The 14,200-nt window shown below is 51.9% G+C and overlaps 1 protein-coding gene across 1 annotated transcript; it reads left to right on the plus strand.

Moving 5' to 3' along the window:
* The first annotated feature begins 5,472 nt into the window (after positions 1-5,472).
* LOC34620644 lies at positions 5,473-9,350 on the plus strand. The gene is made up of 10 exons (XM_026337327.1): positions 5,473-5,567; positions 5,890-6,367; positions 6,521-6,734; positions 7,089-7,279; positions 7,469-7,594; positions 7,806-8,034; positions 8,187-8,338; positions 8,429-8,750; positions 8,877-9,160; positions 9,300-9,350. The coding sequence occupies exons 1-10, from the start codon at positions 5,473-5,475 to the stop codon at positions 9,348-9,350; spliced, it is 2,142 nt and encodes a 713-aa protein (XP_026193112.1).
* The last annotated feature ends 4,850 nt before the right edge of the window (positions 9,351-14,200 follow it).

Raw genomic sequence — 14,200 nt, forward strand, 5'->3', positions numbered from 1 at the left:
TTTTGAATGACAAACCCGCTTCAGACAGGAGATGCATGTTGACATTCGTCTTCGCACTGCTGCGGAGCCACCTACATAAAGAACCTGCCTCACGGTGTTGAGGCATCAACTCTACCCCACTCACCATGGATGAAGTAAACTTGCTAGGGGGACCACGAGGATCTTCTTCCTATCGATTTCTGCCATACAAACCTTCACAACGCGCAGCTGTGACCCTATGTGTATCTTCTATCAAGGCACCAATGGCGTGCCTAGGAATACGTCCTGGTGCACGGGTCCGACGTAAAAGGACCATGCTAGTAGGGCCCACTTTCAACATTAGGTAGTATTTACTGCCCTAGCCTTGTCAATGGTCGCATTCTGCCGCCCTTCAGCCAGCCTGAAATTTAGGGAGTATGCTAACTAGTGAACAGACAGCTTGGACTTGTGTGCCGTCTGCTCGAGTAACACATTCGTTTCATATCACTGTTAAGCAGTGCTGCACACACAACTTTTAACTTCATGGTGAAGCTGCGTCGGAGTACAATTGATCCATGGTGGATCCCATGTTGCAGATCTATCCTTCGTACACCTCTCGACTCGTCACAGATTGCGTAAGGCATTTTTGTTTCCTGGCGCACCTTATTCATGGACCACGTAGCCAGCTCTCGCTTTGCCAACACCGTTGCTCAAGTTCTTTGGCTATTCGCATGCGCGTGCTCTTCCAAACTTTGAACAATCACCCACAATAGAAAGCAGAAGCTCTGTTGGAGACTGGCTGGGACTGCTCAGGAGCGTGCCTTCCCTCAGGCTTTCGATGCAGTCCACCGTAGACTGTAAGCTACTGTAAGGTGACACAGCCCCGATATCCATAGGTTTAAGATCTTAGCTTGGCTCCTCTTTTCCACCCATAGATGCGGGCGTTGCGCGCATTCGATCCTGAACCCTCAAATAGTATTCGTTTGTGGATGCCTCGTCGGTCGGTTGCTTATTCGCTGAGTCCTTGCCCATCCTGTGTCCACCTGACCTGACACTAGGCGTGAACCTGACTAAAAACAATTTAAAAAGTGTGTCTTCGTTCACACTGCAGCTTTTACGAGCCAAAATGTCATATTTCTCGATATACCAATTGATCGACAGCTCCTGCTGCTCCAGCTTTCTCAACGTTCCCAAGGCTTGCTGTTGACCTGATTTCGGCATTCACCGATGAGTCAAGGCGTGCACGAAGGCTTGGACAGTAGTAATTCCTGCAGACAGCCGCTTTTATCTGCATTACTTAAGCTGCATTTGAAGTGCTTTTCGCACCATAAAACTTGAACAGCACTCGTTTTTTTATCTGGAGGTTGCAGAGCGAGGTACATCTTCAACCAGTTGATGAGATAGCTGAGTGCTTGCACATCCTTACGGCCGCCATAGTTCTCAGGTATGTAAAACTCCCAGAACGGACCCATTAGCATTTTCGGCTGGAAAATCGTGGCTTTCCACCAGCTGTGGAGCTCCTGCGCTCACATGATCTTGCATGGCGTCCAGTGTCAACTCAACAGACGTTGGGCCACCGTCTACTTCCATCGATGTCTTTTGGCTATTGCCACAAAACATCAGATTATTTAATGGCCAGCTAGCTTGATCAAAACCGGTCAACCTTTAAAATCCTCCTACTGCATTCACAGCAAGATGAATGCGGAAAAGCTTCATCGAATCATCAGGCTTTATCAACCGCTCAATTTAAGCACTATGAAGGAAGACCATTGATTTAAGTCTTTGTTCAAACTCTGTGGAAAGCCAGTGAGTGTTTCTCAGAAAGAACACGTGCCTTTCCCTCCCCTCCCCTTACCCCTCAGAGTTCCAACATGATGGTAGAGTGACACAGGGGCTGCGCATTGCTGCACGCGCTTAACACTCCGAGCAGGCGCAGCTAGATGTACACAGCATCAAGTGAACACGCACCATACATTGTGGCTTTTGTATCGAGCTGACAGCACTCTGCAATTATGAATACCTACGAACAGCCAGGCTAATTAGTGAATTCTTCACTAATTCCTAAATAATATCATTATTGCAGTATAAATTGTTTAAGCGCAGCCCAGCCATCTACATCTAACACGTCTTTAGTCCCTTAAACACCAGTAACGAGGTACACAGCCTCTCTGGCCAGTGCAATCTTGCCGTTGTGAGGGCATCAAAATGCACAACTGCGGGGAGTGGCATTTCCTCCACTTGTATTTTCTTAAGAATTTGAAAGGAATTCTGCAGCTGGTTTTCCTGTTCACAATTCGTTTAGCCTGATACAGGAAAACGCAATATGGTGTACGTGCCGGCTAGGTGCTATGTGCAACTAGCTGTAAGAGCTCGCACCTCGAGGGTGCAGCGATGCACAGCCTAATTGTACCTCTTCCCTATTTCGGTGACTCTGAGGGTTGCTGCAAGGAAAGGAGGGAATAGTCTTTGAAACTATGGAGTAACTTTCTATCAGATTTGTACTAGATATGGAGTTAAGCAACACCCGACATATACTTTAGGTGATTCCTCACGCAAAAGTATTATATAGCACGCCATGGAGGCCCATGCAGACTCAATCCAGCGTGCAGCAACGATTTGCCTGATTGTAAAGTCCACTTGTTAAGTGCTGATCTTGTGGACAGAGGGCGAAGACGTCAGTGGCACTTCAGGGGTATGTCGCGGACAACACATTTTTGTAGGTGCCTGCTGTTTTCCCAGGTTTCTTGCCGTGCAGCGCTATGGCTAGGAAGTTAACGACACAGGGGAGAATCACCAGCCGCATTATGTTCTCCTGTAGTCCTTCAAGATTTTGCTAGGAAGCTCACATTTGCATGTTCAGGGTGTGGTCGTGGCAGTCGTCGCCACATACAACAGGATATGGGATGCCCCTCTATGAAAAGCCCTGCATAACCCCTTAAACATACTGAGATGTCATGGTGTAGGTGCTGTCTACCACGCTGAGCGCCACCACAAAGCTTTTCTCCAGCCCAGAAGACATAGATTATACGGGAGACCCTCCGACGGATCGCGGGAAGAGTGGACTTGGCCCCTCTCTCAGGGTCCAACACCAGAACAAGCGCTGCTCTATTAGCAGATCCAGTCCCACTGTGCAGCAACCGCAATGAGGCAGCGGTGTCACATGAGCCGCACTAAAATTTGTCGGCGAGAGGAAGCGGCAGAGCTAGGACAGGCACTATATGCCCCCCACAGAGGGCGGAGTACCCTCCAGTATCGACGCTCGAGATATTCTGAGTTGCTGTCTCTGCGTAAGCTTTGTATGGTTTCTGGTAATTAGAAGGGATTGAATTGGGAGTTGGTACCTAAATGAAGGGCAAGGGACAATATCCCCGTGTGCAGTTGCTGCTGATGGGGTGATATGCCGCGACCACCGTTCCAGGCAGTGGCCAGCCAGTTACTTAGGCGTACAGGCATCTCCATAGCTTTTAAATCTATCCATCTAACTAGTTAGATATATGTGTGCCACAGCTGCACAGTGTTACTAGTGCGTGTCCTCAGTACGGGCGGCACGCAGTGTGCTGCCTCTCCCGTCCTGTTCTGTGCTGCATTGTACCTATGGCCCGACGAGATTCAGTTCCTTCCTCAGCTTTCATTCTTTCGAGGCTTGAGAAACTTCCTGGCTCCGCCTGCAGCTCGATATAGGCCCCTGGGGCACAGAGGGCCAAGGCTGCACCTTCACAGGGTCACCTGGTGTGGAATGCCATGGTGCAGCAGTTGCTGCTGAGAACCTCACGAACTTCTGAATACTTAGCGCTGCTATAAAAGGACAAAGCGGGCAGCGGGCTGAGGAGAAGCAGCGCGATCTCATTTTTCAACGGCACGCGCTCTGAGGCCCCTCAGAGAAGACAGCTGCGGATGCGGCTTCAATACCTCATGCAGCGAAGGACGGGTTACCCCGGGGATTTTCAAGAAGGAGGCCGATGCCAAAAAGGCGACCTCCATTACTCCTCTTGCCAATGCTGAGGCTGCTGCCGTAAGGAAGTGATTCCACGCCCAATGGCCCCCCATGGCTAAAGCGCACCGGGGGGTCGCCAGCAGCTTTCGTTTTACAAAGCCACCGTCAGCAGTGGTGTTGGAACGACAGGAGGCGTAGAGCGCTCGGTACAGCTGACGCTGCCGCAGTTTGCCCCTTTTGCTGCATGATAACACCGGGGTGGAGCAGGAACAAAAGAAAATCTTACTGGTTGCTCCTCTCGGAATTCGGAGGACCCTAACAGCAACCAAACGTGTTGACAAACGAGTGCAGCAGGGACTCCTGCAGTCAAATAATTTGAATTCGATTTTGCCACAACGGCCCTCTAGAGCTGAAAGCCCGCACGGGATAGGCAAGGGGCCGGAACTGTTGCCCTCTGCCTATCAGGCGAGAAGCAGCAGTAGCTGGCGCTCCTGTCGCTACAGTGGGAATCTCGAAACCCATAGACTGCCTGCTGTGCGAACAGAGCCGTACGGCTTTGAATTGGGGTAGCGGTGGGGCACCTGCAGTCCGCAAGAGATGTCGCAAGTGCAGCACGCGTGGCTGCAACAGCAGCACACGTGGCTGCAACAGCAGCAGCTCGCGGAAACGCAGCACCTCGAAGAGACCTTTGTATTTAGCAGCACGCAAATGGCACATTCGCTGAAGCAGGAACTGCCGCCTTTGGAGCCTTGTGTGGAAGGAAGCGTTCTTCGCGTCAAAGGCGAGAAGGAACAGCAACAGCGGCAGCTCCACGAGATCGAACCCCTGCAGCAAGAATGCCTCGGACTTCGGCTACAGCTGGAGATACCTCAGAGCCAGCATTTTTCGCAGCAGCGGGAGAGCATGCAGCATGACCAGCAGCAGGAGAGCATGCAGCTGCAGGAACAACAGCAGCAGGAGAGCATGCAGCACAAGCAGCAGCAGGAGCTGCACCTCCAGGAACAACTGCAGCAGGAGATTTTTCCGAAGGACCACCTAGAAAAGGAGCAAGGACCCTATTCTTGTGGTGTGTCTGGTGCGGAGTCTGTTTCCAGCGATGTTGTGCTGCCCTTTGAGAGGCCTCTCCCATGCTGCCCAAAGCAGGAGCCGATGCAAGAGCAGCAGCAGCAGCCACAGCTGCCGTATCCTGAGCTCGCGGCAAGCGGCGCGATGTGTGGGCCCCCTTCTCTGGTGCAGTTCGTGTCGAATGTCAAGGAAGAAGAGGAAGTGCTGCAGGAGCGGCCTCGACAAGATGACGCTGCAAGCTGCTGCGGTGCCCTCGAACCTGTGCAGCCACCAATTGCAGGGGGAGCTCAAGGCTGTACCAAGTGGGAACGGCTCCAATCGCAGCGGCAGTATCACCAGCAGCAGCCTTTTGGAGAGCAGCAGTTGGAGGAAGAAGCGATGCGCGAGCAGCAGGAGTGGGAACGGCTGGTAGAAGAGCAACGCGCTTTGAAGATCCAAGAGGAGGAGCAGAGGCAGCAATTGAAAGCAACACACAGAGAGTGGAATAGGCTGATAGTTCAGCGTGCACTTCTTAAATGGGAGCTGCTGCAGGCAGCGGTCCGGAAGGCAGACACCAAGCAGCAGCAGCAACAGCAGCTCACATTACAGCTTCTCCAGCTCTTCGTTACAGGTAGACAACAGGAGCTCAAGCAGCAGCAACACCAGCAACAGCGGCAGCGACAACCGCTAGGGACGATGCTGCAGCAACACTATAACGTAAAGAGGCCTCCGCAGCCGTGTGGAGGTGTTGCTTTGGTCGATGACCAGAGGGCGTCCTTGTCTTCAAGCCGCAGCAGCAAAAGCAGCTCGAAAACAATCCTTAGCTTCAACTACTCTGGCAACACCAGCCGCAGAGCCAGCGGTGGTAGCAGCAGCAGCAGCACTGTCTCGGTAAATACGTGCCATTCACCGACCCGCAGTCACCCTCACGCTTTGCAGACACTGCACACCAGCGAGGTGCACTCTGCTCGGCATCCACTGAGACCCTCGCGGGGTGCTGCTGTAGCTGCTGCCGTTGCTGCTGATGCGGCTGGGCACAAGCAGGTTAAAAGGGCGAGCGATTGCATTCTGAAAGAGCTGGAGAGCAAGAAGCAAAAGAGGTGCCGTAACAGTGTTCAGGCACAGCAGCAGCCCCAACAACAGCCGCAAAACTCGCGTCTCACGCGCGTGAAGAGGGAGGTGCAGCAGCAACAGCAGCATTCGCAGCAGCTTCATGGCCAAAAGCACGAGACAACGGAGCAGCAGCAGACTTTGCAGAACCCGCGCAAGTTGACTCAAAAGCAGGTGCAGCAGAGGCAGCATGCCCTCATGGCAGCACAGGCAGCGTTGCGGCGGAAAAGGCAGTCGCCAGTTAAAGGGGATTGCAGCAGGTCCAGTACCATGCACAGCAGCAGCACTAAGACTACCAAGTTGTGGGAAGAACGAATGGCGGTGAGACGAGTACACCTGAAAATCCGGGGAAAAGCAAGTTGGAGTCGTTATTTGCAGCTCTAAAAAAGTGCTGCCACTTAGACTAGGCACTGTACTTGCGTGATCTGCGTGTTGTTGCTACTGCTGCTGCTGCTGCTGCTACTGTTGCCGCAGAAGCATCGGGCATATATGCTACAGTCGCTGATGCCGTTTCCTTCCCCTTCTTCGCCAGAAAACTGCGATAGTGACAGTGAAACCACAGCTCCAGCAACAGCAGCAGCGGCAGCGGCGGGGGGGGCGAAAGGCCGCATCCGCATGGGCCTGGAGGTGCTGAATTGGACCCCACCAAGAACTCTCGAAGAGACACTGGGACCTACAGCGCGCCGTATATACACTGCAATGCAATGGACTGGCGCACACGAGCACCCCATGCGACTCGGTACCGGTGATGCCCCGCCTGCAGTAGCGCAGCAGCTGCAGTACCTTCGCTCAAGTTGTGGCGCGACTTCCCGCTGTATTCAGAACAGCATTCTTGAGGCTGTCCAAGTGCGCCCCAAGTCTGCTGTTAGCACTGATGGATGAGCGTTTTTTTGCTGGAAGCGGGATTAGGATAGGGGCATGACGCACGCGTAGAGGCCCGTGTGTCTTCTGAAGTCGCACGGGTGCTGCAGCCTAACTACGCATGTCACAGACAAATGTTAGTTGCCGAGTGTCTGTTGTCGTTTTCTACTGCTGCTGCAGGCGCGGCTGTCCGGTTGCTGGCCGCTGTACTTCTGTAGGCCAGAAGTGCGGCTGGCGTGTGTCGCGGATGCTTGCCATCCCATCAGCAAGTTAACATCGTTCACGGGAGAGCGTTTCACGAAACCTGGAGAGCGCATATGGGTGTTTGGGGCCCCCTACCCCGTCGCCGTCTGGACGGGGCCGCCAATAAAAGTACGTGGCTTCGTGGTTTTCCCTGTCATGGCTCCCAATAGTAGTCACGCACTCTTACGCAATTTCTACTGGCTTGCTGCTAGGCCTGCGTGGAGGCGCGTGGCGGCAGCTCTCTGCTGTGCCTCACTCACCTCACCACCTTTCCGATTGGCGGGCAGCCTCCCCCTGCTCGTGTGCTGTGATCCTTAGAAGGGCGAGTTACGAATTCTCGGAATTCGAACGGGAGAGTTTCTGACACCCGCCGAAGGGGCCGAAGCTGCCAAGGCGCTGCAGCCTACCGGCCAGTACGACTGCATTCGGACATGCGATATCTATGTGCGTCTTTGCATGGGTACTTGCGCGGGTGTAGTAGTGCCTCCTCTCTCTATCTATCTCTCTATCTCTGTCTCTCTCTCTGTGGCCTTGCCCCTCGCAGTTCCCGCGGCTACCAAGTGGAATCCTGCGTTGCATGTCCCCTGCAGCGCCGCCCTTGCCCATCCGATCATTTTTGCTGCCTTCGTCTGTTGCTTGATTCTCCGTGCCTCAGCCTGACGCTTCTACCGCGACTGGCCAGTGGAGGGAGAAGGTGAGGGGCGCCCTCCGCCTCTCGGGGGTTAGCTGGCACAGCAGGGAGGATGAATTTGCTGCCAAGCGTTTCTCCCGGGGGTGTAGCGAACTCGAAAGTGGCATCGTTCCGTTTGTGGCCGTGCCCTTTAAGGGTCTGGAGTTCTCCTCTATACGCAGGGCCTGCCCCCTCGCGTTCGTACAGCACACGGGTGCGGTCAATTACTCCCATTGCTCCCTGCCCTCTGCGAGCGCTTCGTGTTGCCTCTCCCCCGTCTAGGCCAGCGCATGAGATACGTCGATGCAGTATTTGTTTCCATGCGCAACTAAGCACGCCTACTGCCGGCACTGCTGCTGATTGCAGGCGAACGCTTGCGGGGTTGTGAGGCGCTGCGAGGCCCCTGGGTCAAGTGGCATGGGCAGAGGCAGACGGTCTCGGTGCATCAGGTGTTGCTGAACGGCTTTCCCCTCTACGTCTACACAAACAATCCGCAGGTACCTATCCCTCCATACACTGTGTCAGAATGCAGCGAAGCAAGCGCCAACTGGCGGTGTGACGGCGTGAAGCAAAGCTGAAGCTAAAGCGGAGTGTGGCCTGCGTCGCAGGAGGTGGTCCATACCGGCGATGAGCTGTGTCTAAACATGCTACAGTTCCCTGGTTTTCTGACGGATACATTTTTGGCCACTTTAGGCCTCATAAAGAGGCGCCGCGCTAATGCAGAGAGCGTCCTAGAAAACTTCAGGCTACAGGGCTACACATCTCCCATGTGGCTCCAGCGCTCCCTGCTCCTGAGGTACCCCCTAAACTACGAAGATATCTGCTCCCGCGGCTCGCTGGAAACAGTGCGACTGCTGGAGCTGGTATCAGCGCACAATGCTGAAGGTCCTCGGAGTGTTGCCTTGTCTAGTCGAATGGGTTTGAACAACGGTCCCGCCCCTAGAGATGCACACAGCGCACTCTCCTCCCGCGCAGGTCTTGCATGCTTCATGCAGTGGCGCGTCCCGCATGAGAGCAGATCAAGAGAAGAAATACAGTTTCTCCTTTCAGGAGAAGCATCGTTGCCCCTCTGCAACTGCCTCGCCAGCGTAAAGCTACGAAAGGTGGCATTGCGGCTGCTGCACCTGCCCGAGGCGTACGCTAATCTGCCTCCGCATGAGCTGGGGCCCTTGTTAGAAAGCCACTGGGTCGTGGTAGAGGGTGCACTCAAGGAGGAGGAAGGCTCTTCTGTCTTGCAGCGCCTTGTTCGAGCAAGGGACTGTTGCCGGCAGTGCTACAAAACGCATCCCGTGGCACTGGCCTTCCCCAATATGGGGTGGCGCCACTCGCAAAAGGTGCAGGTACCGACGTCTCGAAAGAAATCCTAAGGAACTGCTGTTGCTGCATTGGGTGCGAATGCAGCTATCCACACAAGTTGGGTGCGTGAACACAATGTTGCACAACGGCGGGGTCCACAATTAATTGAAAAGCCGTCCCAAGAGCGACAGTTGCTGGCTGGACCACGTGGGCTCAGCACCAGCAGCAGAATAACGCTCACCTGTATACAATTCAGCGCCAGTGAGGAAGCCATCTTCCCCGTCTTTGCAATGCTGTATGTTTGCCTGGATATCAGTTTTGACGTTTTCTTCATTCAATGATTGGGAACTTACCGAGACTCCCGACGCGAATCGAAGTGTTACCCGCTTCGCTATCGCGCGGTTATGTGTTCTATACCGGTTTGGCTGAACTTTGGGCTAACGCTTTTTGTCGCCGTCTTCCGGTTAGGATGTATCTTCGACGCCCTCTGAAGACTTAGCTGCAAAGTTGCTAAGCTTTTGGCCTGTCTCAGACAAGTCCGTTTCGCTCCCCGATACCTGCAGCGCTTTCAGGACGCAGCGGTACTGGTGGGTTCATTTCCAAATCGATCGACGCACAACTCGCGGAAGGTCTCCGTCGTTTGCTGTAACCAAACTGTTGCATACCGTCGTTCCAGCGTGCATTTTCGACTAGCTCATAAAGTCACCTCCCCCCGGGGGATACGGTAGGCCTGAACAGGCACTTGGCAGCGCGCCTTAGCCCCAGTTTACCGCCTCTCCCATTAATTGTATCTCGGTAAAGAGCATATCGCCAGATCTGGAATGCCTATAAAGGTTTTCGCCGGTGAAAAGCTTAAGACCGCTCGCTTCCACGAGGGGTTAGCAGGATCTGAGTATCATATGTACAGCATGTTCCGAGTTCACTACGCATAATGAACCGGCCACTGGCGTGGAGTCATGGGTGTCAAAGTGTGGACATGTGGCTGCTGGAAGATCCCCATCCGTCCAGCACGTCGTTGGGCTTTTCTAGCTCTGCGAATACACCTGAGGGGTGAGCACGGCGCCACAACGCTCTCCTTGGTGCCATGTATGCCCTTTCCATTGGAAAAGACGGAGAGTCGAGCTTAGGCTGCCCTGGGAGATTGGTGTACTACTTTACAGTTTTGAAAATTCCTAGCGTGGGGAATGTCAGGAGGACTGACAATAAAGGCAGCACTGAAAACTCACACGGGTATGAAGTTTCTATTTACATTTCGCAGTCACGTTTTCGAAGTTCCAAAGTCATAAACTCGGTTCCAACGGACAGCGGAGGCGGAGTACCTTATCTGGAACAATAAAATTACCCGATGTTAAAAGGGAGCATCAACTGAAACACCATTAGCCAGGTCATCTTGCGTACAGCCGGTTCGTGATAATTTTACCACTACCCTTGTAACTATCAGCTGTTCGCTGGCCTGCATGTGGTCCCATAACTAAAATAATCATTAGCCGTGCGAAGTACTCATAATAACGCATAGTAGCGAGACAATACAACAATTTGGGATCACTCTATTATTCCGTACTTTCTGCCATATATGGCCAGGTGCGATATGAACTGCCATCGCAGCTCTCACAGCCACGGACGAATGGATAGCGTGCAAAATATGGACTACCTATCCAGACAGGCAAAAGCGGGAGTGGGTCGGCTCACCGATCAGTTTGTCTCTTTCACTGAACCAGCCTCGTACAGCCTCATTGGATGGCTCTCCTCCCACTCTGGAATAGAACCTCTTTTGCTTTGATGCTTGGTGGCTGACATGCGTGACGACAATAAAGACAAAATTACAAGGCCAGCAATTGTAGGATCGTTGCCCCAAGGCTTTATCCACGAAAAAGATACAGGCCAGACATCATTCTTTACCAAACGTGCATGGAAACAAGCAACTTTGCTTAATCTGGCTGTCATGGTGCGAAAGCAAATAACATTACATAAGGTACCTTGAGCTTGATATACATCGTATGTAGGGCAAGAGCTTGCCAGTTATTATTAAGGCATTGGGGCATCCCCAACTCATAAATCCATCTTACTGACATTGTGGGAATGTGGTACTTCTCGAACTGCGTATTTTTGTTATGGATAGATCTTCAACTCTGGCTACAAGTGCTTTAGTTTCTGTGTTGAGAGGGGTTTGGCTACGTGAAGCGTCTGTACGCTTTTTGGCTCTATTCATCTGCTCAGTCTAGGATTTAGTAATAGTATGCCTATTCTATCATCTCGATTCTTCCAAGTGCTAGCCAATTGCTCGCACCCCATCCCGCAGTTGTGACTTGTGAGGACTTTTCAAAATGGCAAGATCCCCACGTGCCAGAGGGGCTGTGTACCTCGTTACTGGTGTTTGAGGGGCTGAACATGTGTCACGTGTAGAATGTTGAAATACGCTAAAACAATTTATATTCCACTAGTGATATTATTTAGGAATTAGTGAGGACCGTATTTTTTGGCTTGGCTGTTCCTATGCATTCAATTGCAGAGTACTGTTAGCTCGATACAAGTAGGCACAATGTAGAGTGCGTGTTCAGTAGATCCTGTGTACAACTGGCTGCGCCTGCTCGGAGTGCTCAGCGAGTGCAGCAATGCGTAGCCTCTGTGCCCCTCTACTCTCATATTTCAAACTCTGGGGGGTGCGGGAAGAAGAAGGCACGAGTTCTTTTGAGAAACATTCAGTGGCTATCTACAAAGCTTGAACAAAGTCTGGAATCAAGTGTCTTCCTACATAGTCCTTACATTAAGCGTTACATTTGAGAAAGCCATATGATTCGATGAAGCTTTCCTCCACTTATCCACTGGCTGTGGAAGCGGTGGAATGTCAGCTTTTCCTCCAGTAGTGGACCAGTTTTGATTTGGCTAGCTGGCAATTCAATGATCTGACTTTCTGTTTTAAGCAGACGACGCACAAGTTCAAGTTGTCTGTTCACAAGTTAGCATAGTCCCTAAATTTTAGGCTGGCTGAAGGGCGGCAGAATGCAACCATTGACAAGGCTAGGGCAGTAAATACTACCTAATATCGAAATTGGGGCTTGGTAGCATGGTCCGTGACTTTTACGTCGGACCCGTGCACCAGGACGTATTCCTAGGCACGCCATTGGCGCCTTGATAGAAAGTACACATTAGGGTTATAGCTGCGCTTTGTGGAGGTTTGTATGGCAGAAATCGATGTAAAAAAGATCCTTGTGGTCCCTCTAACAAAGTTCACTTCATCCACGGTGAGTGGGGTAGAGTTGATGCCTCAACACCGTGAGGCAGATTCTTCATGTAGGTGGCTCCGCAGCAATGAGAAGACGAACATATGCATCTCCTCTCTCAAACGGGTTTGCTATCAAGGAAGACTATTAAAGGTTCAGTTGAGGGACAGTGCCAGGGGGGCAATTTTTATGTGGGAGCTTCCGGATGTGCTAAAACGTGATAAATCGCCAGCACGGTGGCCATCTGCTGCTCTTCTACATCGTATCGAGCTGATCCCTGGGTTAGCCCCAAGCTGTGTTTGTCGAAGAGAAAGCTTCCACTGCATGACGAGGATACTGGAATGCAGGTGGAGAAGTTGTTGAAAAGGGCGAAGTGCAGGAGTTGATCATCGCTTTTGGCGTTTCCTGGTGTTGTCGCCGACATGATGACGGGAGGTAGCGCATGCGCGTTAACTTGAGGTACCTGAAGATAATCACTGTGAAGCAGACGTTCTCATTGCTTCATTGGCGAGCTGTGTGATAAGTACACGGAGCCGCAGTCTGCTCAATAGTTCATTTCACAGGCGTTCCCTGGCAAATTCCCCTTAATCTTGATGACACGCACACAACCGCGTTCTACGCTCGCCCATGCAAACTCATGTATACCTGTATGCCTTTTAGGCTTGTTGATGCCCCAGCTGAACTGTGATGCTGAACTAATATGGACTTGCTTAAGCTCATAAAAGAGGAGAGGATGGCGATCTACATACAGGGCGCATAGTATTTAGCCTAAACGCTCAAGATCACCCACAGCAACTACAGCTTGCGACTCAGCATACACAGGAAGGTGCTATGTGCACCTACGCAAATATTAATACCCAATAGGCAGCTGTATTTTTGTGGGATCCCGTGAGTCAATTGCAGAACTCGAAGCGAATCCAGCACAACAAGTTGAAGATAGGAAAGCGAGGCCTTTTCCAAAACGCATCTATAGGGACGTTGTGAAGTTTTATAGGCTTGCATTATAGTAACAGATTTTAATTCCTAAGCGCGCTCTGATTGTTGCTCGTTACACTACTATGCTACTTTGGACAAAGGAGGCAGATGCTGCACCATGGATAATCATCGACCGTCTTTCAAATCCCTCGGTGCTCGCGCGTACTAACGAATGCTCGTAAAGTAGCTGTGAGTACTCTTATCTCCAGCACGATGGGTATTCCACAGCACAAAATTTATCCGGGTTATTCTGAGCGCTCCACTGAAGCCAAGCGACGGCATTCACTAACGAAAGCAGCTCTAAGTGGTTTTATGGGGCCTGAATAATGCCGGCACTTGTCGTGTGGGTGTGCTTGTCCTGTCAAGACCAAGAATCATTCTTTAACGCGCCTCACGGAGAGTGCTCACGACCTTGATAACCTTAGGGTGATTATCGGCTGTCTCGAGTGTCTTCGGCAGTACTTTACAGTGAACCAGAAAAGCGTCATCTCCAACGGGGTCGCTGACGCGCACACTGGAAGCACGCTGGCAAATTACTGTTGTACGGCGCAACTCCTCTTGTCTGTGATGCTTCATGATACTTTCGAAATTGCGTTATTCGTGTGCTCGTTGCAACCCTGCAGTTGATGTCGCAGAATTCCGCAACGGTGAATCAGTGACGCACAACTACTGCCTCAACGCACTTCATAACAAAGAGTTGACTCCGACGCTTGCACATTCCGCTTCCTTCTAGCAGAGTAGTTTTGCTCAAAGCGCATAGTTGTGCTCTTTGTGCAATGCTCAGATTTGAACTTAGTGGAAAGGCTCTTACGGCAAAGAAGTGCGCAGCATCATACCCAGCATGTAAGCAGCTAATCGCGGGCCATTCCCTAAACCCCGCCTTTTGAA

This window comes from Cyclospora cayetanensis, unplaced genomic scaffold (genome assembly GCF_002999335.1).
Source record: "Cyclospora cayetanensis isolate NF1_C8 unplaced genomic scaffold, CcayRef3 CcayRef3_contig_10, whole genome shotgun sequence".
Classification (NCBI taxonomy): Eukaryota; Apicomplexa; class Conoidasida; order Eucoccidiorida; family Eimeriidae; genus Cyclospora; species Cyclospora cayetanensis.